This window comes from Alosa sapidissima, chromosome 22 (assembly GCF_018492685.1).
Source record: "Alosa sapidissima isolate fAloSap1 chromosome 22, fAloSap1.pri, whole genome shotgun sequence".
Lineage (NCBI taxonomy): Eukaryota > Metazoa > Chordata > Actinopteri > Clupeiformes > Clupeidae > Alosa > Alosa sapidissima.
This window is the reverse complement of record NC_055978.1, coordinates 5,433,005-5,460,150: the sequence shown is the minus strand read 5'-3', so window position 1 is coordinate 5,460,150 and position 27,146 is coordinate 5,433,005. Positions and strand designations below refer to the sequence as shown.

Here is a 27,146-nt window from a genome sequence, read left to right as displayed (position 1 = left end):
ATTGATTTACCTTCATGACATTTGCTCACTCCTAGATTTTCTTTTTATTCCTGTTCACCTTCACCGACTTAATCTCATTCGCTCTCACACACACACCGACACACACACTTCCATACATAATACGAGAAAATAAATTAAAAATTCTTTTAGCAGGTATCTCATGCTAATACTCAACTAGTGATTTTGGTTTTGATCGACACATTCTGGAGTGAGGCAATCCCATTGGTTGATGGGCATAAAAGGGAGTGTGCTTCAAGAGAGGGCACGCCCCTAGAAACCCTTGCTACATCGTGAACATTTGATTTCTCCGTTTTTAGTATTTAACTACATGTATTGAAACATTCCTCAATACACAAATCGGTAACACTTTACTTGACAGTATCGACATAAGAGTGACATGACACTGTCGTGAAAAAACTTGTTATGACAAAAAACAAGTCTTATTTATGACACGTTCATGACGGTGTCATGTCACTCTTATGTCGATACTGTCAAGTAAAGTGTAACCCACAAATCTTACATCAACAAAGAGGAGGGATTTGTTCATTATGTTTATTCTGCCTTTCATTGTTGAATGTTTGAGAAAGTCGAGTTTTGACCTTCAAAAAAAGTCAGTATTCAACTGCAACACTACTGCTGTTCTGAAATGCTCCCATAATGCATCACTTCTCCTTAACATTGCGCTGATTGGTTCATAAAGGCAAACCCCGCCCTCACAGAGCATGACTACATGCAAAGCAGGTGCACTCGCACATTCAGTTTTATAGGGTTCCAGAAAGTTCCAACATTCTCAACCACTGATCCTGGTACAGCAGGGAGTGGGACAACTTCCTGAAAGTGTTGTGTGTTTACATCCAGATCACTTCCTGTAGGCATGACCTCTTACCTCAAATACTTCCTGTCCCTGTGGTCTCATGACCACATCACTTCCTGCAGAAGTGCCCTCACACTCAAACGACCTCCTCTTCCTTGAGTAGGTGTGTCCATACGCACAGACACACGTTACATTTTTATCAGTGAAGCATAGAAAAGGAAAAATAAATGTGAGTAATCTCATCTAACAGGACGGAGGAGTGTGGGAGTGGGGGGCATGGTGGTTATCTGAGACATCGGAGGGGTGCTGTGAGCGAGACCCGTATGTGTCTGGATGGAGATGAGAGTGCCTGTGTGTAACAGTGTGTGTGCATAAGGTAAAATAGGTGGGCATGTGAGAGTGTGTGTGTGTGTGTGTGTGTGTGTGTGTGTGTGTGTGTGTGTGTGTGTATGCACGTGTCTGTGCACATCTTCCTATATCCGCTTCTGTGTGTGTGTGTGTGTGTTTATGAATAATGTTTATGAAAATGCACTGGTCCTGATAGGAAAGTTAAAAAGAAAAAAGAAAAAACTAACAAACAAAAAACAAACCATAAAACCTTAAAAACAAACCTCAGGCTCCTCTCCAATAAATAAAAGACAAAATAAACGTAGCGATAAATAGGCAGGCTGTACATTTTGTTTGTTTTTGTCTGTTTTACTTTTCATGTTTCTTTCTCAAAGCCGCACAGATTCTCTACTCGTTTTCGTCTTGTCTTTCAGTCATCCTCCCTTCCCTCTCCTCTTCCTCCTCCTCCTCCTCGTCCTCATCCTCCTCCGAATCGCCGAAGGTGTGTTCCTGCATGTTTGTGAAGGTGTGTGAGCGAGCGGCCACCTGGGCGGCGATGGCCGAGCTGAAGCTGAGCGTTTCGGCGCCGTGCATCTCCGTCAGTCTGTCCATCACCGTCAGGGCGGGGATCCGCGGCACCAGGGCGTGCGGTCCGTCCCCTGACCCCTCCTCCTCCTCCATCGTCCCGTCGAACTGAAAGAGCTGCGCCTCTCCGTTCTGTTGCTCCGCGTCGGCGTCGGCGACCGTTGTGGACACACCGCAGCTGAACTCCGTCGACTCCTCTTTGACCTCCTCCAGATGCCTCTCCTCTTTCTCCTCCACTCCTCCTCCTCCTTCCTCCCCCTCTTTCCTCTCCTCCTTTGCTTCTCTCTCTCCTTCCTCTTCCTGTTGTATAGCGACGTGGTTGCCCGTGGAAACGTCTGGCTCGGAAGGTTCCGTCTGGTTGTTTGGTTCCGATGTTTCCCCAGCAACAGGCTTCACAGCAGCTAGGTGTAGGCCAAGACAAGAGTAAAGAGAAACAAACAGTCAACTCTTTCATACTCCGACAGAATAATTGGTCTTTTAGTCTCTTTCACAATGGCAAACATAAAAGCATAACTGGATGTGGATGTGGATGTGGAGTGTGAGAGAGAGCATTGTGTGCACATTTTTTATTCTCGAATACTTGATTGAACAACACACACGCACTCACATACTCACACACACATTCACACACGTGCACACACACACGCACACACTCGCACACATACACACACGCACACATACGCACTCACAAACGTGCACACACACATACTCACAAACTCACACACTCATACACACGGGCACACACACACACTCATACACACCCCACACGTGTACACACACTCACATACTCACACACGTGCACACACACATACTCTCACACACATACTCACACACACGTGCACTCACATACTCACTCACATACTCACTCACACGTGCACACACACACACACTCACATACAACACGTGCACACACACACACACTCACACGTGCGCACACACACACACACACAGACTTACTTACTCACACACACACACTCACATACTCACTCACTCACACTCGTGCACACACACACACACACTCACATACAACACGCACACACACACACACACACTCACATACAACACGCACACACACACACACACACTCACACGTGCGCACACACACACACACACACACACACAGACTTACTTACTCACACACACACACTCACATACTCACTCACTCACACTCGTGCACACACACACACACGCACACACACACACACTCGTGCACACACGCACACAGACGTTAACACACACACACACACAATAATAGAGATTTGGAGTACAAGCCTAAAGGAAAGAGCATCAGAGAGAAAAGCATTTCTAAAATCTTGGTCAGTTTGTTGTTGTCCATGAAAAAGAAAACGACTGTGTCAAAAGTTTTGGCCTTGACTTTTACTATGCTTGTTATACACACAGTATGTGTATACACCATCGCCTGCAGCTTCATCATCTTCATCACGATCATCAAGTGTACAGTTATTACAACATTGTTACTGAAGCAGTTATTACAGCACCGATATAACATTGTTTCAACATTCATGTCCTCAATTTGTGTGTGTGTGTGAGTGTGTGTGTGTCAGTGTGTGCATGTGCATGTGCGTGCGCGTGTGTGTGGCACATCCTGCTTTCTGAGAAATTAAATTTGCAATGCTGTTCAAGGTGGCCACCAGTTATTGATTTCTGGGCCACTGCAGAGCCTAGGGATGGAGGAATCAAAAATAAGATGCAATTTTAGACAGATGGAAAGAAGCCAGAATGAAAGAGAGAGAGAAAGAAAGAGAGAGAGTGGGGGGGGTGGAGAAAAGAGAGATGGGGAGGAAGAGAAAGAGAGAGTGAGGGAGAAAGGGGGAGAGGGAGAGAAGAAAATAGAGAGAGGGAAGAGGGAGATAAAGAGGGAGAGAGAGACTTGCACACATCTTGGGGAATGTGAGTGAGTGAGTGAGCGTGCACACACCTTGGGGTATGCCAGCGCGCGCGTGTGTGTACGTGTCTGCTGGACTGTGTGCCAGTGTTGCCTTGAACTTCAACTCTTTCAATTTGTCAGGCTTTAAGTGTGTGTGTTTATATGAATGAATGAATGAATTAATTAATATTTATGCATGCATGTATATATGAATGATCTATACATATACGTGTGTGTGTGTGTGAGAGTGAGTGAGTGAGTGAGTGAATGAATGTGTATATGTATGCATGGATGTATGTATGTATATATGAATGAATGACTGATTGAATGTGATTGAATGATTGTATGAACATCAGTGTCCTTCTGTAGACATAAGAATGTGAGTGTGTGTGTGAGAGTGTGTGTGTGTGAGAGTGTGAGTGTGAGTGTGAGTGTGAGTGTGAGTGTGAGTGTGAGTGTGAGTGTGTGTGTGTTACCTTGCTCATTGAAGAGCAGCACTTGTCGTTTGTGTCTTTCCGTCTCAGAGGCACGGAACCCGAGCACTGATTTCAGTTCAAGAAGAACCCGCCGAGACTCCTCCCCCTCTCTCCTCATGCGCTCCCGTTCCCACGGCGACAACAATGACAACCCACAATCTGGTTCCGAGTCCGAATCAGACACATATGCTTCCAACTCCTGACCAATCAGAAAGCAGGTAGACCAAGTCAAACATTCACCCACCAATAGCTAATACACAAACATGCACACAATTCTAATGCTAAATGTTGTGTATAGCATACCAGAGACAGACAAGAGCCATAAATGCACACACACACACAGACACAGACCCACATACAAGCTCACATACGTAGACACACACACACATATGAGTACTCCCACATCCACCTACAAGCTTTCAAACCCACAAGCACTCTCAATCAACACCATAAACACATACACACCTGCTCCTCTGGCACTGGGTCTTTGTCTGCGATTTGGCTCACCGACCGAATGATGGGCTCAGGAACAGGTGGGGAGGAGTCCTCTGAACTATCTGGAGAACCTGATGAACCTACAGAGAGAGTGGAGAGAGAGAGAGAGAGAGAGAGAGAGAGAGAGAGAGAGAGAGAGAGAGAGAGAGAGAGAGAGAGAGAGAGAGAGAGAGAGAGAGAGAGAGAGAGAGAGAGAGAGAGAGAGAGAGAGAGAGAGATTGTTTCTTTCATTGGTAATAATATGAACATTATAACTACTATTCTTTATTTGAGACACAAGCACACAGAGACAAACACACACACACACACTGAGCAATAAGCGCACACACACAAACCCACACACCATGTGAACAATTTTCAAAGACCTCATGGTCAAGGAGGAAGACCTATTTGGGAATCAGATTTATAACAGATTCGAGAATGTTTTTTATTTACTACCAGTAACTAGTCCAGTGTCCACTATCTGCCTCACACATCACTCTAGAACTCGTTTGAAGGCCCCACTGAGGAGGGACACACCTGTGCAGCATGTTGGGTCTCTACGGCGATAAGCCCTGAGAGGCCGTAGGTTATTTCTTGGCGGAAGAATGATCATCTGTGAATAAATCGTTACATTTCTTGTTGCTTTGCCTTTGCTTTATGAAACTTTGCCAGGTATTTATAGCAACAGTTTTAGAAAAGCAATAAGCCACCCGAGGTGACACTGATTCTACAACAGCTAAGGGGGGTTTAGGCACTCCGCTAGCGTGTTATGGTAGCACAGTAATATAGAACGGAATGCGGTCAAGGTGTATGTTTGTGCTGGATTTTACAACGGCATCGAACGTGATTCAACCAATCACAATCAAGGACCGGAAGTATCAGTTTTAGAATCTTTATTATTTCTAAATATGTTTGTTTTCTCTCTGTCTGTCATCATTACTGTGTGATGTCATGTGTGTTTTATGTTGGCCTATAACGCGAGCTGGTTGCCTAGTAACGGGTACGCTGGTGTCTTTCACCGCACTGTCTGGCATGCTGTTTGTGTGTTGAGCGCTTTGAGATGCACTCTTTTGCATAAAAAATGTGCTATACAAATAAATACTTACTTACTTATTAGGAGTCATTGCCTTTTTATTGACTGTTTTATGTCATTTACATGTGGTAAGGAAGTATTTTACTTAATAATCTGAATTGTTTTCCTTATCTTTTCTTTATCATTGCACAGTCATGGAGTGTACTGCTCCTGCAATTGGGATAGCTGATAGAAAAGTGAAAGCAAAAGTTAAAAAAAAAAAAACTTAAAAAAAAAAAAAACCCTCAAGCTCCTCTCCAATAAGTAAAAGAGAAAACAGACATAAACAGGCAGGCTGTACATTGTGCTTGTTTTTGTCTGCTTTGCTTTTCAGCTTTAATATTCAAAATATTGCCGATGCCAATATTGAATGACTAACTTGATCAATTTGTTCAAAGTGCAGACATCAACGTTTCCATAAAGTTTGGGTCAGAGCTAAGGTGGAGGAGAAGAAGGCAGAGAATGAGCAGGCTGTTAATGTCTCCATTAAACTACTGCAGCTAGGATGGACCATAAAGTGTGCACGCACACACACACTCACACTCCCACGCTCACACACACGCTCACACACACACTCACAGTAGCTGCAGCCAGCATGGACTATAAAACTGGTCAGCCTGTGGATAGCTGTTTATGGCGGTCATAAAGTTCAGCAGGACAGGTGGATGTGTGTGTGTGTGTGTGTCACGCAGTGCTTTCAGATGTATCTGAAGGCATCAGAGTATGTTTGGTTATGGTCTGAATGTGTGTATGTATGTGTGTGTGTGTGTGTGTGTGTGAGTGATTTCAGATATTCTCTATGCAGCATTCTGTCCATCTGGGTGAATGATTTAGTCCTTAAAGCCTTAACCTGGTCGCAGCCGGACATCAGATAACAGTGCGCGCCTGTGCTCCAATTGGTGCGTTGCGTGCAGCACCCTGTGCTCCAATCGGTGCGTTGCGTGCAGCACCCTGTGCTCCAATCGGTGCGTTGTGTGCAGCACCCTGGCAACACCGTCAGACCTCCGTCGCCTTTTTTGTTGGAAAGGTTTAATCGCATTGGCTGTTTAGCTTGCCTACTTGTTGCTTAGAACCACCAATGTCGTTTGTAAATTATCACACATTTTTGATTAGAAGATAACGCATTTTATTTGTTTTGGAAAGAGTGAGAAAAAATGGTAAGTTAACTACTTTGCTTACGTTTTGTTTATCTGCACCATATCAGAGAACCTACATTCTAGTTGACGTGGGCAGTCTTTGCTGTGTGTGCATGGTGAAACTTTTATCACCACGCAAAGGCAACACAAGCCAACTAAGGGATCAGTCAGCATCGTAGTTAGTGTTTTGAAGTCTCCATTACACACGCACACACACACACGCACGTACGTACACACCTGTGCAGTTGGTGGCCCTGCGGAGCATCTTGTCCACCTGTGCGAGCGTGTCGTCCCAGATGCCGCTGCTGGCCTGCATGTGCGGCTGCAGGAGGGTCAGGCGCTCCTGGAGCTCCTGGTACCCTGCCACCGTCATGGCAACCGTCTCCTTGGCCACCATCAACTTCTCCAGCTCATCCTCCAGGATGATCACCCTGAAGAGGAGTGCCATTACCACACACACACACACACACACACACACACACACACACACACACACACACACACACACACACACACACACACACATATACGTATGCACGTTAGAGCATATTCATTCACTGTTACTTCAAAAAATTACATTAAAGTCAATAAGATAAGAACAGATCCAATCAAATAAATTAGACACTGAGAAATGAAGGACCATATTCTGGTGTGAATTTTAAACATTGAGATAACGTTGAGGTAATGTTTTTCTGTTGACAATTTCAGTTTCATCTGTGCTTTCATGCCTTCATTTCTGTAAGCTAGTTTAAAAATATGCTGTAAGAAGTGTAATATACTTTGAGGTCACTGAAAAGATCATGTATCAGTTCCATGCATAATAGATGTCGTCACTGACTGACTCCTACCGTTTCAACACTGATAAACTCTGCCCCCCTGTGGCACGACAGGGAACTGCATATTTTGTTTTAACTGGAGGTCTCTTACCCTATAGGCCATTTGCCCTCACACAGAGGAGACAGGGAGTGTTTTAAATTCAGAAAACTTGCTGGTATGTCTGCGTGTGTATGCGTGTGTGTGTGTGTGTGTGTGTGTGTGTGTGTTTTACGGTGCAGCTGGATTATGTTGAGTTTGTGGAATCTCTGCTGCGTGCGTGCGTGCGTGCGTGCGTTACGTGTTACATACTCGTTGAGGAGTGTTTTCAGGTGAAGCTGCAGGCTTCGGACGGAAGAGTGGAGGGTGTTGAGCTCGTGACACCTCTGGCGTGTGTGTGAGTGCGACCTCTCGTTCTGTGACTGAAGCTGCATCTCGAAGTAGCGGTGGAAGTCGTAGCTGCGCTGTAGGTCGCCCAGGCAACCACTCAGGGTGTGCTGGAGTGGGCGGGTCACCGTGGTGATGGACCCATGCATGATGAGACTGGAGTCCTCCTGTCTCCCCGGCGACAGCAGGAGAGCCAATCGCCGGAAGAATTCAGAGCTTTGTCCCACCCACAACTGGAACAGCATCTGAAAACAAACTCATATGAGTGAGAGTGCTTGGGAGTGTGTGTGTGTGTGTCTGTGTGTGTATTCATATGAGTGCACCGGTGTTGACATTTAGACATTTAAATAAGAATGTGAGCACTTGTATGCACACCTGTGTTTACATAAATGTGTTATATATATATATATATATATATATATATATATATATATATATATATATATATATATATATATATATATATATGTGTGTGTGTGTGTGTGTGTGTGTGTGTATTCGTATGAGTGAACCGGTGTTGACATTTAGACATTTAAATAAGAATGTGAGCACTTGTATGCACACCTGTGTTTACATAAATGTGTTATATATATGTGTGTGTGTGTGTGTGTGTCTGTCTGACACTCATGTCCACATTAAGCACTGATAGGCTCCAATTCAATGGTTTGTGAGTGTGTGTATGTTCATGCATGTGTGCTCACATTGAAATATGGTAGGCTAACAGCAAATGTGTGTCTGCGTAGTTGTGTGTGCGTGTGTGTTGGGGTGTGTGTGTGTGTGTGTGTGTGTGTTTACCTTGTGTGGTGGTAAGCTGTTAGTAAATGTGTGTGTAGGTTTGTGTGTGTGTGTGTGTGTGTGTGTATGTGTGTGTTACCTTGATTGGTGGTAAGCTATTAATAAATGTGTGTAGGTGTGTGTGTTTGTATGTGTTTGTGTGCGTGTGTATGTATGTGTGTGTGTGTGCGTGTTTGTATGTACAGTGGGGAGAATAAGTATTTGAACCCATGCTAAAGTTGACTAAAAAGAGGAATATAAAATAATCTGTTAGAAATTGATCTTAATGCCTAAATTAAAAAAATGAGTACAAATCCAACCTTTAAGAACACCAATTTTAGTGATTGAAGAATGTATCGTAAATAAATAAATAAATAAATAAATAAATGTTCTTCCTTAAAATACAGGGGTAATAAGTATTTGACTCCTATGTTAAATTCCCATAGAGGCAGGCGGATTTTAAAGGCCACTTATTTCATGGATCCAGGATACTATGCATCCTGATAAAGTCCCCTTGGCCTTTGGAATTAAAATAGCTCCATATCACCACATACCCTTCACCATACCTAGAGATTTGCATGGTGTATTTTTCAGTTATTAGCTATTGGTGGTTCGATTTGCATTGAACTCAATGAACATCACACCAGCTAATAGACTTAAAAAAATGTTAAAAAAAAACACACCATGCCAATCTCTAGGTATGGTGAAGGGTATGTGGTGATGTGGGGCTATTTTAATTCCAAAGGCCAAGGGGACTTTATCAGGATGCATAGTATCCTGGATCCATGAAATAAGTGGCCTTTAAAAATAAAAAATCTGCCTGCCTCTATGGGAATTTAATATAGGGGTTGAAAACTTATTACCCCTGTATTTTAAGGAAGAACATTTATTTATTTACGATACATTCTTCATTCACTAAAATTGGTGTTCGGGTTGGATTTTTAATCATTTTTTTTTACAGATTATTATCTGTACAGATTATTTTATATTCCTCTTTTTAGTCAACTTTAGCATGGGTTCAAATACTTATTCTCCCCACTGTATATGTATGTATGTATGTATGTATGCGTATGTATGTATGTGTGTGTGTGTGTGCGTATGTATGTATGTATGTATGTATGTATGTATGTATGTATGTATGTATGTATGTATGTATGTATGTATGTGTGTGTCTGTGTGTATGTATGCCTCTATGTATGTGTGTGTATGTATGTATGTATGTATGCGTATGTATGTGTGTGTGCGTGCGTGTGCGCGTGTGTATGTATGTGTGTGTGCGTGCGTGTGCGCGTGTGTGTGTGTGTGTGTATGTGTGTGTGCGTGCGTGTGCGCGTGTGTATGTATGTGTGTGTGCGTGCGTGTGTGTGTGTGTGTGTGTGTATGTATGTATGTATGTGTGTGTGTGTGTGTGTTACCTTCAGTGCTGGCAGGCTGTAGTCATCGGTGAGTTCCTGCACCTGGTCGTCTGTGAGATGCTCTGGCCCCAGGCCCAAGCCGAGCTCTTTGATTGGTACACTGGACACGTAGTTCACCACATTATCCATCTCAGACGACAGAGGGAACCTGCGGCTCCAGTTAAGGGCCAACCCTCATAGGCGCGCACACACACATACACAAATATAACTCCCACCAGGCAAACCGGTCATATTCAGGTATTTACACACAGAACGACCAAACACACACATATTCTTTCTCCCTCTCTCTCATTGCTAAAGTGAAAGTTGACTGGTATTTAGCAATTTAACAATTTTATTGTTAAAGTGGCACACTCACAGCGGCGAACACGGGTCGACTGATTGTCAGGCAGTGGTGTTACTGCTGCTGCTGCATTCTCTGCATTACATATTGTGTACACACACACACACACACACACAGACACACAGACACACGCACACGCACACACAGACACACGCACACACATACATACACACGCACACTCCACAGGTTCTGTCCGTCACCATGGAGATGGAAGGATACGTCTTGAGCATGATGCAGGTGGCGAGGCGGGAGCCTCGGAAGGCGGAGCGCAGGCTCTGATAGGCTGCCTTGCGTAGGCCAATCAGCTGCTGTGCCTGGCGCGCAGGCCCCGCTCTGTTGAAGGGACAGGCGCCGCTAACCCTGTCGAGCAAACTTGACAAGTGAAACGTGACTCGACTGTGCAGACGTCCCAGAACCAAAGATCACACGCAACATACACTACGCTAAATGTGCCACACACACACACGACACAAACACGACACACACCACTACAAAATACAAGACAGTGCTAGAGCTAAACGTGCCACACACACACACACACACACGACAGCATGCTACAGATAAAGATGCTACAGCTAAAGATGCAACAGACATCTTGCAACACACACAGTGCTAAACATGGACAGAACACTGACAAAACTCGGACTAAAATAATATTCTACATACTGTATGACTCAGTGTTAGTGTCAAACACAATGCACCTACACACATATGCCAAAACATGTCTACAGTTGACACACTGACACACGCACACACACACACGCACACACACAATTAATACGAATGCATGCACACACACACACACACACACACACACACCAGAACATGCAAGTCTAGAGCCACACATGCACACTTACACACACTATGAAAGTCTAAGTATGAAATCAAAACAAAACCATATTTATTTGTACCCGTGAAAAGATATTCACTTGTGTAATAGAGTTTTGCAGCTGTATAAAACAATGCTTGTGCACGGAAACTTTACAACCTTTTGTGTTCGCATATAAATATCCAGTTCAAATCAAATTTTTGATTTTGCTTACAAACTGACGGTTTTATGTGTTCACTAAACAAAGATTATGGAAATTAAACACCACTTTTCCATCAAAAAGCTTGTTGTAAAAGGCATAACTTGTTAGATTTAAGACCTAGGTTTGCTAGCTCTGTGCCTGCCTGTGCGTGATTGCTGATCCTGTGCTGATTGCCTCTTCAGAAGCGCTTTCAAGACCGTGCCAAAATCGCTGATTGGCTCTTCAGAAACGCCAACAAAACACTGCCAAAATTCGTGTCTGTAAAAAGTTTGGTAGCTTTGTACATCCAGTGTTGCACACGAACGATGGATTTCGCACTTTTTTTTGCACACAGACAAATTAATTCCACAGCTACAAAACGGTTCTACACATGTGCCAATGATATCCTCGAAGACAATTTTTTTCGCACGCGCACAAAATATTTCTACAAGTACAAAGTTTCCATTAACAAGCACAAATTGTTTTATACAACTGCAAAACTCTATTACACATGAATATCTTTTCACGGGTACAAAATATATATGGCCTTGTTTTGATTCCATGCTAAGGGTGAGATACAAGCATAGACACGCACACCTAAACATGCAAGTCTATAAGCGAGACACACGCGTGCACACACAGAGCAGAACATGCAAGTTACAGGTGAAATAGATGGCCACACACACACACACAGATGCACAGACGCACACACACACAGACACACACAGACAGACACACACACACACAGAGACACACAGACACAAAATCCTACACTACCTGGACAAACAGACAAACAGAACAGGCATAAGCAGACAGTGCAGTGTGATGTGTGCGTACTGGTGCACCTGCTGTGTGTGTGTGTGTAAGCGTAGATCCAGTCATTCTACTCAAACAGAGGCGAGTCATAAGACACTGCCTCTAAAGTTTCTGTGGTTTCACTCGGTGTGTGTGTGTGTGTGTGTGTGTGTGTGGAAGCGTAGATCCAGTCATTCTACACAAACAGAGGTGAGTCATAAGACACTGCCTCTAAAGTTTCTGTGGTTTCACTCGGTGTGTGTGTGTGTGTGTGTGTGTGTGTAGGCATGCGTGTGTAAATGAGAAATGATTTCTACAGTAAGAACTCATCAAAGAGGCCACAGGCATTAGGAACGGGTCAGTCTGACGGATCTCTATAGTGGAGAACAAAGTCTGGCGCTCTCTTTGTGTGCAGGTCTGTAGGGGGAGGTGGGAGGAGGGGTGGGGAGGATGGAACGCTCTTTAAAAGAACCTTTTGTTCCCACACTTCTCCAAAGGTGTCCCGAGAACCAACCCTCTGAGGCTTGCCATTCTCTCAAACGAACGCAGGAGAAAAATGGGCCAATAGGTTCATCTGGGTTTGTCTCCCTCCAACTGTACACTTAACTTTCCCCCCCGAGTCCAGTCGTCCGCTGATGACACCTGATTGGCAGACTCTCTTCAATGTCTAATCTCAAAATGAGGAACTGGTTGGAAGTTTATTGAATTCTGATGATGCTGTAATAACCCTTACAGTGGACAGGGGTTAAAGTCCAAGCCTGAGGTAGCACTTCGCCCAAACACATTTGCATAGACCAGATTAGCGTGTCATAGTGAGGGCTCTTTTGTTTTCGGTTTTTTCCTAACGGCGCGTAAAGATGGATAGATAGATACTTTATTGATCCCCATGGGGAAATTCAAATTGTGTTTGAGCAAATATTGGAGAGTTTCAGAGTTTTGGCGATTTGACGTTATGCTTCTTCACCCTCTTGGTTGCTATACTCAGGGATGCCTTCTGTCTTATGGCCGACGGTTGCAATCGTCTGACTTTTCTGTAAATGTTAGTTCTAAAATACCAGTCTATAGGCTAATCTGCTGATTAACTGTCTGTCTGTGTCTGTCTGTGTCTGTCTGTGTCTGTCTGTGTCTGTCTGTGTCTGTCTGTGTCTGTCTGTGTCTGTCTGTGTCTGTCTGTGTCTGTCTGTGTTTGACTGACTGTTTGACTGACTGTTTGACTGACTGTTTGACTGACTGTTTGACTGACTGTTTGACTATCTGTGTGTGTGTGTGTGTGTGTTTAGTGAGGAAGTAATGTTCTAGTCCATTGCACTGTTAACATTCAACAGATATGTAGGTTCCCTTTCCTGTTTGAGTGGATGCCAGTGATTTGTGAGTGTGTGTGTGCAGGTGTATACCTATGCTGAAGTCTGCAAGTGTGTGTCATAGTTTGGGTACATTCCACTGGGGAAGTGTACATTTTAGGTGTGCGTTTGTCCAGTAAATGTCTGTGTGTAAGCGAGTGTCCTGTGAGAGAGAGGAAAGAGTGTGTGTGTGTGTGTGTGTGTGTCAGTGTCCCATGAGTTAGTGTGTGTGTTTGCGCATGCAAGTGTGTGTGTGTGTGTGTCTGTGTGTGTGTGAGAGTGTGCACTTACAGGGTGAACCCCCGGTAGATGACCTCCGTCTCCTGAACCAATCGGAGAGATTTCCGGCACACACTGGTCAGCGTGCGGGCCTCCGTCACCAGACGCTCCACGCACACACACTGCTCCCACACACACTTCTGCTGCCGCGCCCGCCGCCTCAGAGCCGAGCACCGCAGCACCACACACACACTCAGGCACAACACACACGCCCACGCAGGCAGGCCGAAGTCGTCACACACACACGCTGCCGCTAGGACAGCCGCCAAACACACCAGGATCGAGATATCCCTGCAGACAGAGGAAGACAGAGGGAATGCGTTCATTTTTTGTGTGTTTGTGTGTATGTGCATGTGTGTGTTTATGTGTGTGTGTGTGTGAGAGAAAGACAGAGCATGTGAGTTAATATGAGTGTGAATATAGTCTACTGTGTGTAACTGTGTATGAGACTGTGAGTTTGTATGTTAATGTCTGTGTGTGAGAGTGTGTGTAATGTTGTGTGTGTGTGTGTGTGTGCTGTTGTGTGTGTGTGTGTCTCCAAACATGGAGAATGTAAACAGAAAAGTACTGCATGTCATGGACCACTTCCTTAAACCCACACTGCATACTGAGGGCCCGTCCACACTGAGACGCTTTTTGGGTTAAACGCAGAGGTTTTGCTTCGTCTTGGCCGAGCGTCCAAACGAATCCTGTAAACGCAATGCCCGAAACCGCACTTTTTTGAAACCTGGTCCCAGAGTGGAAAAATCTGAAACCGTAACCCTTTTGAATTCGTTTGGACAGCGAAACCGCACATCCTACTTGCGTATCGATGATGTCATCGCCACACCTCAGCTGCCCTGGACTTGACACTTATAGTATTGCCTAACAATACTAGTTTTCATACATGACATTACCTACGATTACACTCCGTAAGATAAATATCACAACTGGTGCTGCGCAGCGCCTATAGCTTATGACTTGGTGGACTGAACATTGTTTTTCCCGGTGTTTTTTATGCATTCTAGCTACTGTCAGTGACGCGAGAGAAGTTATTAGGGAAGTGCGGTGTAAGTTTGCATTAATTTGTGCGTAGTGCCGGTGTCATTAATTTATTTTACATGTCTTACAACATAAATAAATGCATTCATAGTGAAGTCAGATATGAGCATACAAAGACGCTTAGAACTCATGTTAAGCCTATAGATGCGCACTAAATGCGAATGCGCGATTTAATGCAAGCAAAAGTATCGACTGTTACTAACAAAGGTATTATAGCAATATTATAAATGTGGCGACGGAATGGCCTAGAACTTGGGTACGCCTAGCCTTTGCACTTGCGGTGATAACCAAAACTAATGTGAATCGCGGACTATCCTACAACCAAAGAAAGTAAAGGAGATTATTTTTACCTGCGTTAGCCAAATAAAGGACGGGACTGCACCCTTCACAAACCGTAAAAATTAAGTTTATTAGTTTTGCAGTTGACTACAGTTGACAGTTCACACAAACATAAGTCCACACAAACAATTCTGGTTTCCTTGCACTAGCCATTTCGTGTACAGCCTACAGCGCAAGATTTGGTCAATTTCTGTAAAGAAACAGTGCCACCTATAGGCCTGGGATATAAAGGAACGTGTTGAGATGGATCCGTTTGGACGCAAATATTCTTGATACGGTTCCAGGGAAGACGGAGGAAAAACAGATCGGTTTGGTACGTGTGGACTAGGCCTGAATAAAGGCTACTGTCAAAGTCATAAATGTGTATGTGTGTGTTTATGTGCATGCGCATGAATGTCTGTATCGCTGTGTGTGTGTATGTGTATGCCTGTGAGAGTGTGTGTGTGTGTTGATGTGTGTGTGTTTATAAGCATGCGGATGAAGACAGTGGGTTATGTATTTGTATGTCTGTATGCCTGTGTGTGTGTGTGTGTCTGTATGTGTATGCCTGTGAGAGTGTGTGTGTGTGTTTATAAGCATGCAGTACCAGACAGTGGATTGTGTGTGTGTGTGTGTGTGTGTGTGTGTGTGTGTGTGTGTGTGTGTGTGTGTGTGTGTAAGCATGCCTTACCAGACAGTGGGCTTGGCCAGTAGTTGGGGTCTGGGGAAGGCCGTGTCCACACTGGGGCAGGCAGAAGTAGCTGATCCCAGAGAGAGGATGCTGGGATCCAGCAGCTCGATGAGCTCAATGTCCTCCTGAAGCAGGACGTCCTGCGACAACACACACCGCAGCGCGTAGCGCCGAAACTCTGCATCCTACACACACACACACACACGCACACACTTCAGATATTTCAAGGAATGATTGTCTGTTTACGCCCGACATAACCCACACACATTCTCTTATTCAGCAAACATTCATAAAAATATTTACTTTCTATAAACATGACTAATATCTCTATACACGAGCAAGTTGAACAGCCTTGAAAATGACTCACACAAACCCTGAATTTCCCCTGGGGATCAATAAAGGATCTATCTATCTATCTATCTATCTATCTAAACTCTCTCTCTCACACACACACGATTTGCAAGAGAACAAAAGAGAGAGGCAGAGATTGAGAAAGACAGCTATGAAGAAGGATACAGAGAAAAAAGAAAGAAAGAAAGAAACAAACAAACAAACAAAGAGAAAGGGGAGAGAGTGAATATTGAGAGAGATATAGTGAGAGAAAAAGAGAACAGGGGGGAGGTAGAGCATGAATGGTGGATTGATACGATGAAGAAAAGGAAAGGAGAGAGGAAGAATAAACAGAGAGAGAGAGAAAGAGAGAGATATAGTGAGAAAGAGAGAGAGAGAGAGAGAGAGAGAGAGAGAGAGAGAGAGAGAGAGAGAGAGAGAGAGAGAGAGAGAGAGAGAGAGAGAGAGAGAGAGAGAGAGAGAGAGAGAGAGAGAGAGAGAGTGAAGAAGGACTGAAAGGCAGAAAAGGAAAAATAAATTGACCTGGGCCAGGTCAATGACTGTGCCGTTGCCCGGGTAACCCTTACCAGTTGTCGTTCATGTTGCTCCGCTGCGTTAGTGCTGAAGACCAGACTCAGGCGACGCACAGCTCCCATAAGCTTCCTGACCCAGCTCTCCTGCAAACACACACACAATCATTCCAGACGCTTGGATACAGTATTAGTAAACTATATAAATGTAAATTTACACTACCATGCTTTGGGTCCCCCTTCTCTCTCTCTGACAAAGGAGTGTATTGAACTCACACACACACACACGCACACGCACACACACACACACACACAGTTGTAAGCAATAGTGTATGTCCTTGACTGAAATGTTGCCCAGGGCAGGATGCAACCTGATCATTAAAATCGCAAAGCATAACTAATCTGCTGTGATAAACTCACACAAACTCACACACACACACACGAACAGAGTTGACCTACTACTGGGACAAATAAAGACACACCACACACACACACAGACAGATTGATTATTGATTTTTGTCTGAGCTCTTCAGTCATCAGAAAGTATGGCATGCATGTGAACACTGCTCCCTTTCTCCCAAATAAACACACTTACTCAACACACATAAATTATTTTTGAATTTCACACAACTGCCCCCCCCCCCCCAAGTGCTCCAAAGAAAGGTCGAGACGTTCATTATCTCTAGGAGGACACCAAGGAACAGCCATTAAAGGATTCAGGCTTTAGCCGCTCACCATCGCGACCAAACATTCCACTCACACACTATTCAAGAGGTGCCAGGGTAAGACACAGCACTGGGTCTTGTGAAACTCTCTCTCTCTCTCACACACACACACACACTCACACAACAGAAGAATCAGTGCAGGGCCTACGGAAGCGCACACACACACCAAAAAATCCAGTATAGGGCCTAATGAAACACACACACACACACACACACACACACACACACAGCAGAAGACCCAGTACAAGGCCTATTGAAACACACACACAAAAACACAGGAACCACACAGACACATATACAGACACACACACAGTAACCACACAGACAGACACAGACAGACACACACACACACACACACACAGTAGAAGACCAAGAACTGAGCCTGATGAAACACTAACTATTGCACATACACACACACAAACACACACGCATGCGTGCACACACAGAGAGGCATACACACACATGCGCGCGCACAAACACACACACAGTCTTGCCAACTTTTGCCCTGTTATAATCAGTCTTTAGTATTCCGCTGGTGCAACCCCGAAAATATCCCTGGACCATTGTGTGCATGAGAGAAGTCTTACGAGAGAGAAAGAGAGAGAGAGAGAGAAAGAGAAAGAGGGGGAGAGAAAGAGGGAGAAAGAGAAAGAGAGAGAGAGGGGGGGAAAGGATAGACAAGAAGAAGCAGAAAGAGACGGAAGAAGGATAGAGAAAATGGGAGTGTCTCAGTGACAGTTTCAGATACAGAAGAGCAACAAGCAGAGTATCAGCTTGCTGCCTCTTTCTTTTATCACAGAAAAATGCTGCACTCAGGCACGCACACACACACACACTTTATTGAACATTCGTCCTGTGTGTTTGCCTTCTGTAGCTGCAGGCAGGAATCTCTCTCTCCCATCAGGATGTCACACACAATAACCTCAAACATAAAAAAGGCTAATGACATCACTTCCTGTCCATCTTATCAAACCTAGCACAGACTGCCCATCTCCTCATCACAGAATCTCATTGGCTCTTCCGTTGTTCAGCTTGCATAAGAGCAGTCAATAGCCGCATTGCCATTACCAGACAATCTCACACACACACACACACACACATACATGCACACACACACATACACACGCACACACACACACACTTTTGAGCCCATGTATATGGAATTCCCCTCACACTCCTTCTCTCTTTCTCTCTCTCTCACACACACACACAAAGGCACTAGTTGAACAGCAGACCCTCTCACTGAATCTCCACTGCCTATATAAATGATGGGTCGAGGGTCAACAGGGGAGGAGTAGAGCAGTCACTCACTTTCGGAGGGGGCGGGGTGTCTCGTAGACACGCCCCCTCAGCTTCGGCCCGGTCATCCTCGTCCTGGGAAACGGGAGCACACGCCTCGAAGTCGGTGTGTCCTAGATCCTGAAGGTACTGGAACAGGGGGGAGTTCTAAAAGAACACACACACACACACACCATCATCAGTGGGGGGGCACATGGGTGGGAGGGGGACACATGGGTGTGTGTGAAAAGAAGATGACAAGGAGATATGGAGAGAGAGAGAGAGAGAGAGAGAGAGAGATAGAGAGAGCAGAGGGTAAAGGAAAAAACGATAGAAACAGCTAATAAAGGAGGACATCTGTGGGAGTGAGAAGGAGGGAGAGAGCGAGCGGAAGAGGGAGCGAAAGAGAGAGAGAGAGAGAGAGAGAGGGAGCATAAGACAGACGGGGGAGAGAGAAAGAGAAAGAGTGAGAGAAAAGGAGAGAAGGGCAAAGAAAGAGATAGAATCTTTATTTCATGACAAGCGTCCAGCTTCTCCCAGTGTTACAGATCAAGCCACTCTCTCAGACCCAAATCCCCCACATCCTCTGTTCAGAGAAACCAGGCTTTGGTGTTCTAGCTAAACTGATCCTTTTGTATTAGCTAAATTACTCCCCTATAGCCAACACAATGGCCATTACGCTCCCTCCAACACAGCTGATCGGCACGACACGGCCGAGAGAAAGTTAACCCCCTCACATCTTCTCAGAACCTCACCAAACGAAGACGACAGAGAGGGCAACAGGTAACAGGTAGGCCGACCGATCTCACTCTGAACCAGCAAGCCTTCCACTCAGGGAGCAGTATAGCCAAAGCCCTGCTGTCTCTTTGAGAAGAGACAAACACAATTTCACGCCTCTATACGTCTTGTACATATAGCAAAACTGACAATAAAGTTGATTTTGACTTTGACTTTGATATTGCATCTAGTGAAGCAGAGTTTAGTAACTACTTCCCATTTACTTCTGTCAAAAACACGCGAGATCGGTGTTGTAGGGACTTAATTTCAAGATGAAATTAAGGTCTGAAAGAAGGTCTGTATACAGTCCTTTTTAATAAACTATCTGTACATTTACAAAGTTGTCAATGTTTACAAAGTTGTATGTTAAGATCCTCATTATACTACCAAAGAAGTGTCTGGCTACTTTGAGCCTTGTAAATGGTTTAAAGTTAGCAATTTTTTCACCATGAGAAATGCCCTATCGTTACCAGTGTTAGCATTTTGGAAGCATTGGCTAAAAACAGGCTAGTTTAGAAAGCATTGGATTAGCGGGGTTTTTTGCTCCCCAACAAAAGTTTGAACTCGTAATCATGCTAAGCATATCCAAAATCCATTTTACACCGGATTTCCCCTTTAACACATGTGGTGGTTCTAATGGTGGTTCTAATTTTAGTCTAGAACTACCGAATCAGTGCAGGGCCTACGGAAGCGCACACACACACCAAAAAATCCAGTATAGGGCCTAATGAAACACACACACACACAGCAGAAGACCCAGTACAAGGCCTATTGAAATACACACACAAAAACACAGGAACCACACAGACACACATACAGACACACACACAGTAACCACACAGACAGAGACAGAGACAGACACACACACACACAAAATCACAAAAACTAGGCAAAATCTGCACAGTAAACTGGTCCTTTGAGATGAGAAAATGTTTGTTAAATGAATGTTTAACCAAACCACCCTACATCCATCCCTTCATCTTCATTCTATATACCTCCATCATCCATTTTACATCCATCCCTCCATCTTCATTCTCTATCCCTCTATTCTTTATACCTTCATCATCTATTCTCCACCCTTCCATCACCCATGTCTCTCTATCGCTCCATCTTGTTACCTCTCGTCCAATCCTCATCCTCCTGCCTGGCCTGAGGTTCGCCATCCTTCGCCCGCCTCGCCGACCGCCGGCGCCGCCCGACCCAGCCAGCCTTCCTCTCAGCGCTCCAGACGACGGAGCACACGACCTGACACTGACTGCGACACTGACGGGTCTTGCTCGGAACCAGCCAGCCTTCTCCCAGGGCTCCAGTCAACGGAACCTCAGGAACTGACACCGACGACTTAGACACCGACCGACCGGTCTCACTCGTACCCAGCCGGACAGATTACCATTCCAAATGGATTTTAGTTTAAAGCGCCTTAGGCCTTTAGTCCGCCTTCGAGAGTTGCCTCATTCGTGCTGTGTGTGTGTGTGTGTGTGTGTGTGTGTGTGTGTGTGTGTGTGTGTGTGTAAGTGACTGTGTGTGTGCCCATCTAACCTAACCAGCACCCTCGTTGCCACATCTAAATCCACCTCCTGTAATCCCCCACTGGCTCTGGAGATGGTTTTCAGTCTCACACAACCAAATCGAATCGACCTCATGATTCATGTTCATACATGTATAAAGGCTTTATGGTGAGAGAGTAGAGGATGAGACTAACTACTAATCTCTCACTGGCTTCAGACTGTCAGGTTGTGCCATTCTGCATCGCATATCGCAATCATTCCTCGACATGGTATGAATTTTACATATTGCAATATTGACAATACAGCTGCGTGATGGTGTTTTTGCATAGCGAGCTTTGTGTGCACTTTATTTGCACATTTTTGCATTTGCAAAAAGGTACCGATGTGCATTGAATGTAATTATTATTTTAAAATTAAACTCAACTACGTATGACCGTATCATGCATTAACTTCTTTGTATAACAATATAAACATTATCTTTTGAAATGTCATTATACTGAATCATACCAAATATCACCATTTCACCTCAGCATATCGGGATCGGCGTTTTCAGACATATTGTCCAGCCCTACTCAAGAGCTGGTTTCCAATCTCACACAAAGACCTCATGATTAATGCTTCAAACATGTATAGGCCTAAAGGTTTTCTGTTAGGATAGGAGAGTAGGAGAGTAACTACTCATCATCACTGACAGCTGCTGCTGCTGCTGCTGAATAATTGTGAAGTGCCAGAGCCAACTCACACTCACCTGCGGTTTGGGAGAAACCTTGTAAGTAAACAAGTGTAATGCACATCCTGCACCTTTCTTTAACATTTAGATCAGGGGTTTTAAAACCAGTGGTCCAGGAAGCCATTGCAGGCTCTTCCTGACTTTGCACTTAGGGTTGCATTGATTGGTTTTGATTATTGGGGAGGGGGTTACAACCCCCTTATCCCCCCATAAATTACACGCTTGGTTATGCAGTTTCATTGTTGGAAATTGATGTTGTTTACCTCACACCGTCACCACAACAGTGGCTCTAAAATTCTTTCTCAGTCAGAATAGTGGTCCCTCGGCCACAAGCAGTTGGGTTTTGTTGTGATGGTAACTTGTAGTTGGACTTCTATTCGTAAATAGTGTACAGAGCTAAGCAGAAGTGAAGACTGTTTTAACATGCCTAACTGGATCCATTTATACAGAAATCTCAAACTGGATAATCTAAATTAGGCTTTACTTCTACTAATTAGGCACTAATCTACGACCATTATAACGGAGATAAACAAAGAGCCCGTTTATCTGAATTCAAAGCAGGCAGTTTGTATAATCAGTCCACATGATGAGCTGCACTACTGATGTGGCTGGACATATTTGTCCGGAAGGGCCGGGTCTGGCTGGCTACAGTCTGCGGATCAGTCTCTCCGTCCTCCTCCCGAGTGATCGGTGCAGTCAGCAGCTGTCCTGGTAATTGGGTCAGCGTTTTCTGGGTAAAAGTGGAGCACGGAGGGACTACAGATATGATTTATTATGATCAGCGCAGGCCCACAAGCGGAGGAGCAGCACAGCCAAGCCAACTGCCAGCCAATGTTAGAGAGAAATTGACACAATCTAACATTTCTAGGAAAATACTAATAACGTTAGACTTCTATGAGCTTCTATAATCAAACCACTGTGCCTTCCTTCCAGTTTACACCAAGTTAATAAACTTCCTGTAACTAACTGGTTCAAAATATCGTTGATGCTGCAGAGCTGGTCAAATGGCAACACACTCCAAACTCAACTTTTCATCACATTATAAACCTCGTTCAAAGTTGCCTAGACACGGTGATCGTCTCGTAAGCTAAACTACGTCTGAGCAAGTTATCAGCTAACCTAGCTGATAACCTAACAGTATGAAGTATTAGTGTACACTAGCATAACCCATATGCACGGGAGGATAGTGCCAGGTAACGTAGAGTTAATGTTACGTAGCTACAAACTGGTCACAGACTGCTCGCTGTCTACACACACCCCACGTAGGAAATGGCCCACATAAACCGGCTAACTGTTAGCAAACAATCACCCCGTCAACTGCATTTGAATGACAAACGATGATAGACTTGCATTGACAATACAGCCTGCGCACTGTGCCAGTCAGTGACTTCTCACTAGCAACAATCCTCATGTGGAGTCATAAGCTGACGGGCATTAGCTTACTAGCAAGGCAGCTGAACACACTGTATCTAGGTTGCTATAAGCTAAACACCAAGCGTATGACCGTCAGTCCTAGTTTTTATTAAACGACATGAAGTCGAACATCGGCCAGAAAGATTACCTCACCTGGAACACCACATCTTCATCGAACTCCTCAGTCATTGCTCTCCGCCATGTATCCCAACGTCGCGCATTCTGGGATTGTAGTCGGGGCAAATCAAGAGCAGCTGGATGTAAAGCAAGTCCTGTGAATGCGCAAAGAGGATTCAACGATAAAACTACATTTCCCACAATCCCCAGTTGACACACATTCCCATCGAGAGACTTTTTTGGTCCGGCTGCTGTAGAGCTCACGCACTCCTCCAGCGCCGGTTAAGGGTATTGCGCATCAAAGTTTCCAAGAGGAGAATTCCAAATTTACTCCGTGCTCGGAAACCGACAAAACGGGGGAGAAAAGGGACGAGAATCAGCAAGTCCTCTTCTTTGGTGTCAACAGAACAACGGCCTTTGAATGTAGCGGTTGAGTTTTGCTAGTGATTTTAATGGGACTGTCAATGGCCCGGGAGAAGGAAACCATTGGAAAACGGTCGCCTTGAATGCAAGTTATTCACAGACCGAGGAATCATGAGTTCAGGTTAGTTTCCTGTTGGAATCACTGCTGGAAGTGAGGAATAATATTGTCGACCAAGCAGTTTAGTGCACTGTTCTTCAACGAGTTTAAACTATGCTCTATGTAGCTACACTCTAAATACAAAACAGTAACATATTGATCGGATTGCTTAGATTGACTCTTACAGTTTAATCCCATCTGAAATGAAGTTGTCTTTGTGGGCAACGTTTCTGAGCTTGCTGTGAATATCCGTTTTACGCAAAGAGTAGCGGATGATGGAAAACATTAAGCAGTGATGCGCAAAATCGAATCTAATGCACACTGTGTTTAAGTTTGTTTAGTGTCTTTCTATGCATTTTCACACTCAAATACAGAACACGATTTATCTCTGTGTAACTAAGCTTGTCTTGCTCTTCCTTTCTCTGCGTGGAGTGTATGTGTGAGTGTGTGTGTGTCAAAACAGGGCACATATTTTCTTTTTGATTGGGAACAAAGAAAAGAAAATGCCACGCGTAGTTTTAAGCGTTAAGTGTAAAGTTACTCCATTGTTCAAGATATCAACCCCGCTGCTTGGTCATCTCCAAAAGTCCAACGTTTTACAGCACTCTAGCCAAGCCTCCTTTTGTGCCCCCGGAATCAGTGCTAACAAATCTGTAACGTGTTTGCCCTAGTAACGCCAAAGTTTCGCTGACTAAGATAATCGGTAGCCTAAATGACGATGCGTAAAGACGCATAAAGTCAATCTGTGAACAATGACGGTGTCGACACTAAGATTTGTATTCCCCCGAGCAAGAGGGACTGCAGCCTGATGGTCACGTCTCGCGTGGAGCCTTTGTGTGCGTGTGTGTGTGTGTGTTGACTCGGGGATCCCCCGCGCACGCTTCTTTCTATCCCTGGAATGCGTCCCTGATGTTTTTTTCCAAAATTATTTTCAGCCATTCATTTTGTGTACTTCAGCATTCGCCGTGTCCTTTTCTCGACTGGGTTGTTTCAAGGCACAAACACAAACTTACAAGAAGGCCCCGTGGCCATAGAAACTTGAGGCTATCTTCAGGTACTTCAGTTTAGCTTACTGTACATGCATGGCTCGTCCCAATGAAAAATATGTCTGCGTGTTGTGCGTGAATTTCACTTCATTTTACACTGAAATTATTTGAAGCACTACAGCGGTGGAGATCTTTTTGTCGGTTAGGTCTGGCCACGACGATCTGCTTCTTTTTTCAGGACCCTCTCAAACACACACCAGCAGCCTGTAGCTGCTCTTCGTTACTGTCACTCTGTTTACATTGTGCAGTTTCACAGTGTCTCCGCTTTCATCTTTTCATTTGTGTTGCCCTCTCTCTCTGTCTCTGTCTCCATCTTTTTCTCTAGGTGTGAAGAAGCCTCCAGTTGCCCCCAAACCCAGAGTTAAACCACCACCCCCTCCCATTGCCCCAAAACCGGACCCTCTCCGTTTGCAGCCATCGCCAGCAGCGACCAAGAGGCCCAAACCAGCGTTGGCTCCGAAGCCATGTCCCTCCAAGACCAGCTCCGTCCCTCCGCCAAAGTCTAGCGGGGCCAGGGCTCCTCCGAGCACACACACACCCCCGACTCCACACACAAGGCCAGACACACTCCACCTTCTGAACTCCAAGAATGACGCGCAGAGTCCAGAGAGTTCACACACGCGCTACATCATCAGCACGTGTGTGTGCGGCGAGAGCACCTGCGCACAGTGTCATCACCGCCTCGGCAACGGTGGCGGCGACACACACATCCTCTCCTCCCCGCCCGGGCAGAATGGAGGAGAGGAAGAGAGAGGGAGGAGAGAGGAAGAGGACGTTGGCGAGGACTGTGGAGACGGCCTGGTCGAAGACCTCACACACACTCCCACCCGTGTAAAGCGACAAGCAAACACACCAACAGGCCTCGAGGATGTTACCCACGCACGCACAGACACGGAGCAGGCGACACACACTCCAACGAACCCGCCGCACACACACAGCTCCACGTCACCTGACTGTTCTCAGGATTCACCCACGCAAAATCACACGCCGCCCCCCCTCCCACACACACCCTCCCCCCTCCCACAAACCAGGACGCAACGACGCAGGTCACCTCCTAACACACACACACACTCCCCTGCGCACACACCCACGGACACACACAGCCCCTCGCTGGGGAGCCGCAGTAAGGGCGAGGGTGTGGGCCCACAGTGTGTGTGTGACCCGCCACGGTGTGTGTGTTGGGAGCGGAGTGCGCCCGTCTCGCCGGTCCCTGCTGCCCCCAGCAAGCCTCTCCCCAAGCCCATTCCCCGACGGCCTCGGCGGTCCGAGCTTAAGAGACAGGACGGCTTGGACGCGCAACTCACACACACGTCCGGCAACAACGCACACGCCGACGCGCCAACACCCGCTGAAGTCCACGTACACTCTGAGACAGTGTCACTCAGCGATACACCCCTCCCACACCCGGCCGTCGACTCATACACCGACGGCGACGAAGACACACACCCCGACACGACTGCCGACGTACATGTTGAAAACGACGTAGAAACACACACTCGTGATAACGCTGAGGTTTGCCATCTAGAGGCTGTGGGTAACCATGGAGATGCGGAACCCTCAGACTCTATAGAGCATACACCTGTTGATGATGTCAATGATGATGACCCCGCCTCCATACCTCCTGTCCCTCCCCCTAGACAGAAATCCCTCTCTCACAAGACCAGCGCCTCTCTGGACAACCTGTTGAACCACTCGGACACACACGGACATGTACACAGAGAGGAAAGGGAGGGAGAGGACGAGGAGAATGATGATGATGATGATGATGATGATGATGCTGCTGCTGATGATGATGAAGGTAGCTATGGGGACTTTGCCCGCTACCCCATCACCAGGAGTCTGCCCAAGCAGATCAAGTTCCGTTGTGTGCCTCGCTCGGTGTCGGCGGAGGAGAGGTCACCGAGGGTCGCGCCCAAGAAGCCGCAGAGACACAGCATGCCGGCCAAACACACTCTCGCGCTCACCCCCGAACACGTTCCCCCGCACGCACACCTTCCGGTCCCCATAACAACCTTCCCAGAGCTCCCCGCACCACCTCAAGACAAGCCCACCTGGCGTATCCCGCTTCCCGCAATCCTCTTCGGCCGCAACCAGTCGGCCCGCGCCGGCACCGGCAGCAGCCAACCACAGAGCGGCAAGCAGCGAGCGCGCTCCTTCTCGTCGGCGGACCTGGCGGCGCGCGTCGAGGGCT

The 27,146-nt window shown here is 45.7% G+C and overlaps 2 protein-coding genes across 4 annotated transcripts in view; one reads left to right on the top strand and one right to left on the bottom strand.

Annotated features, from left to right (window-relative positions):
• Positions 1-324: 324 nt before the first annotated feature.
• vezt (vezatin, adherens junctions transmembrane protein) lies at positions 325-23,625 on the bottom strand. Of its 3 annotated transcripts, none has more exons than XM_042078116.1 (12): positions 23,421-23,625; positions 18,878-19,012; positions 16,899-16,988; positions 15,982-16,166; positions 13,944-14,222; positions 10,727-10,879; positions 10,165-10,312; positions 7,901-8,220; positions 7,013-7,206; positions 4,556-4,665; positions 4,091-4,289; positions 325-2,127 (listed from the first exon to the last, which is right to left on the bottom strand). In XM_042078116.1, exons 3-12 carry the CDS (start codon positions 16,965-16,967, stop codon positions 1,550-1,552), a joined length of 2,235 nt encoding a protein of 744 aa, XP_041934050.1. In that variant the 5' UTR covers positions 16,968-16,988; positions 18,878-19,012; positions 23,421-23,625; the 3' UTR covers positions 325-1,549. The 3 variants fall into 3 exon arrangements, with proteins under 3 accessions (XP_041934050.1, XP_041934048.1, XP_041934049.1); XM_042078114.1 differs by having other exon boundaries at positions 23,426-23,625; XM_042078115.1 differs by having other exon boundaries at positions 10,727-10,867; positions 23,426-23,625.
• A 60-nt stretch (positions 23,626-23,685) lies between these two features.
• fgd6 (FYVE, RhoGEF and PH domain containing 6) overlaps positions 23,686-27,146 on the top strand; it is a 28,359-nt gene continuing 24,898 nt past the window's right edge. Inside the window, exons 1-2 of the mRNA XM_042078113.1 lie at positions 23,686-23,933; positions 25,281-27,146. The exon at positions 25,281-27,146 is cut by the window's right edge and continues 415 nt beyond it. Of these exons, the coding sequence (XP_041934047.1) occupies positions 23,924-23,933; positions 25,281-27,146 (1,876 nt within the window). The 5' untranslated portion in view covers positions 23,686-23,923. The remainder of the gene's footprint in view (positions 23,934-25,280) is intronic.

Bases quoted from the DNA above. Each gene is read 5' to 3' on its own strand.
- vezt (XM_042078114.1), bottom strand. From the start codon at position 23,461: ATGACTGAGGAGTTCGATGAAGATGTGGTGTTCCAG. The intron at 19,013-23,425 runs GTGAGGTAATCT...GTGTTCTTTTAG, and splicing joins ATGAAGATGTGGTGTTCCAG to AACTCCCCCCTGTTCCAGTA. The intron at 2,128-4,090 runs GTAACACACACA...GCCTACACCTAG, and splicing joins GCTGCTCTTCAATGAGCAAG to CTGCTGTGAAGCCTGTTGCT.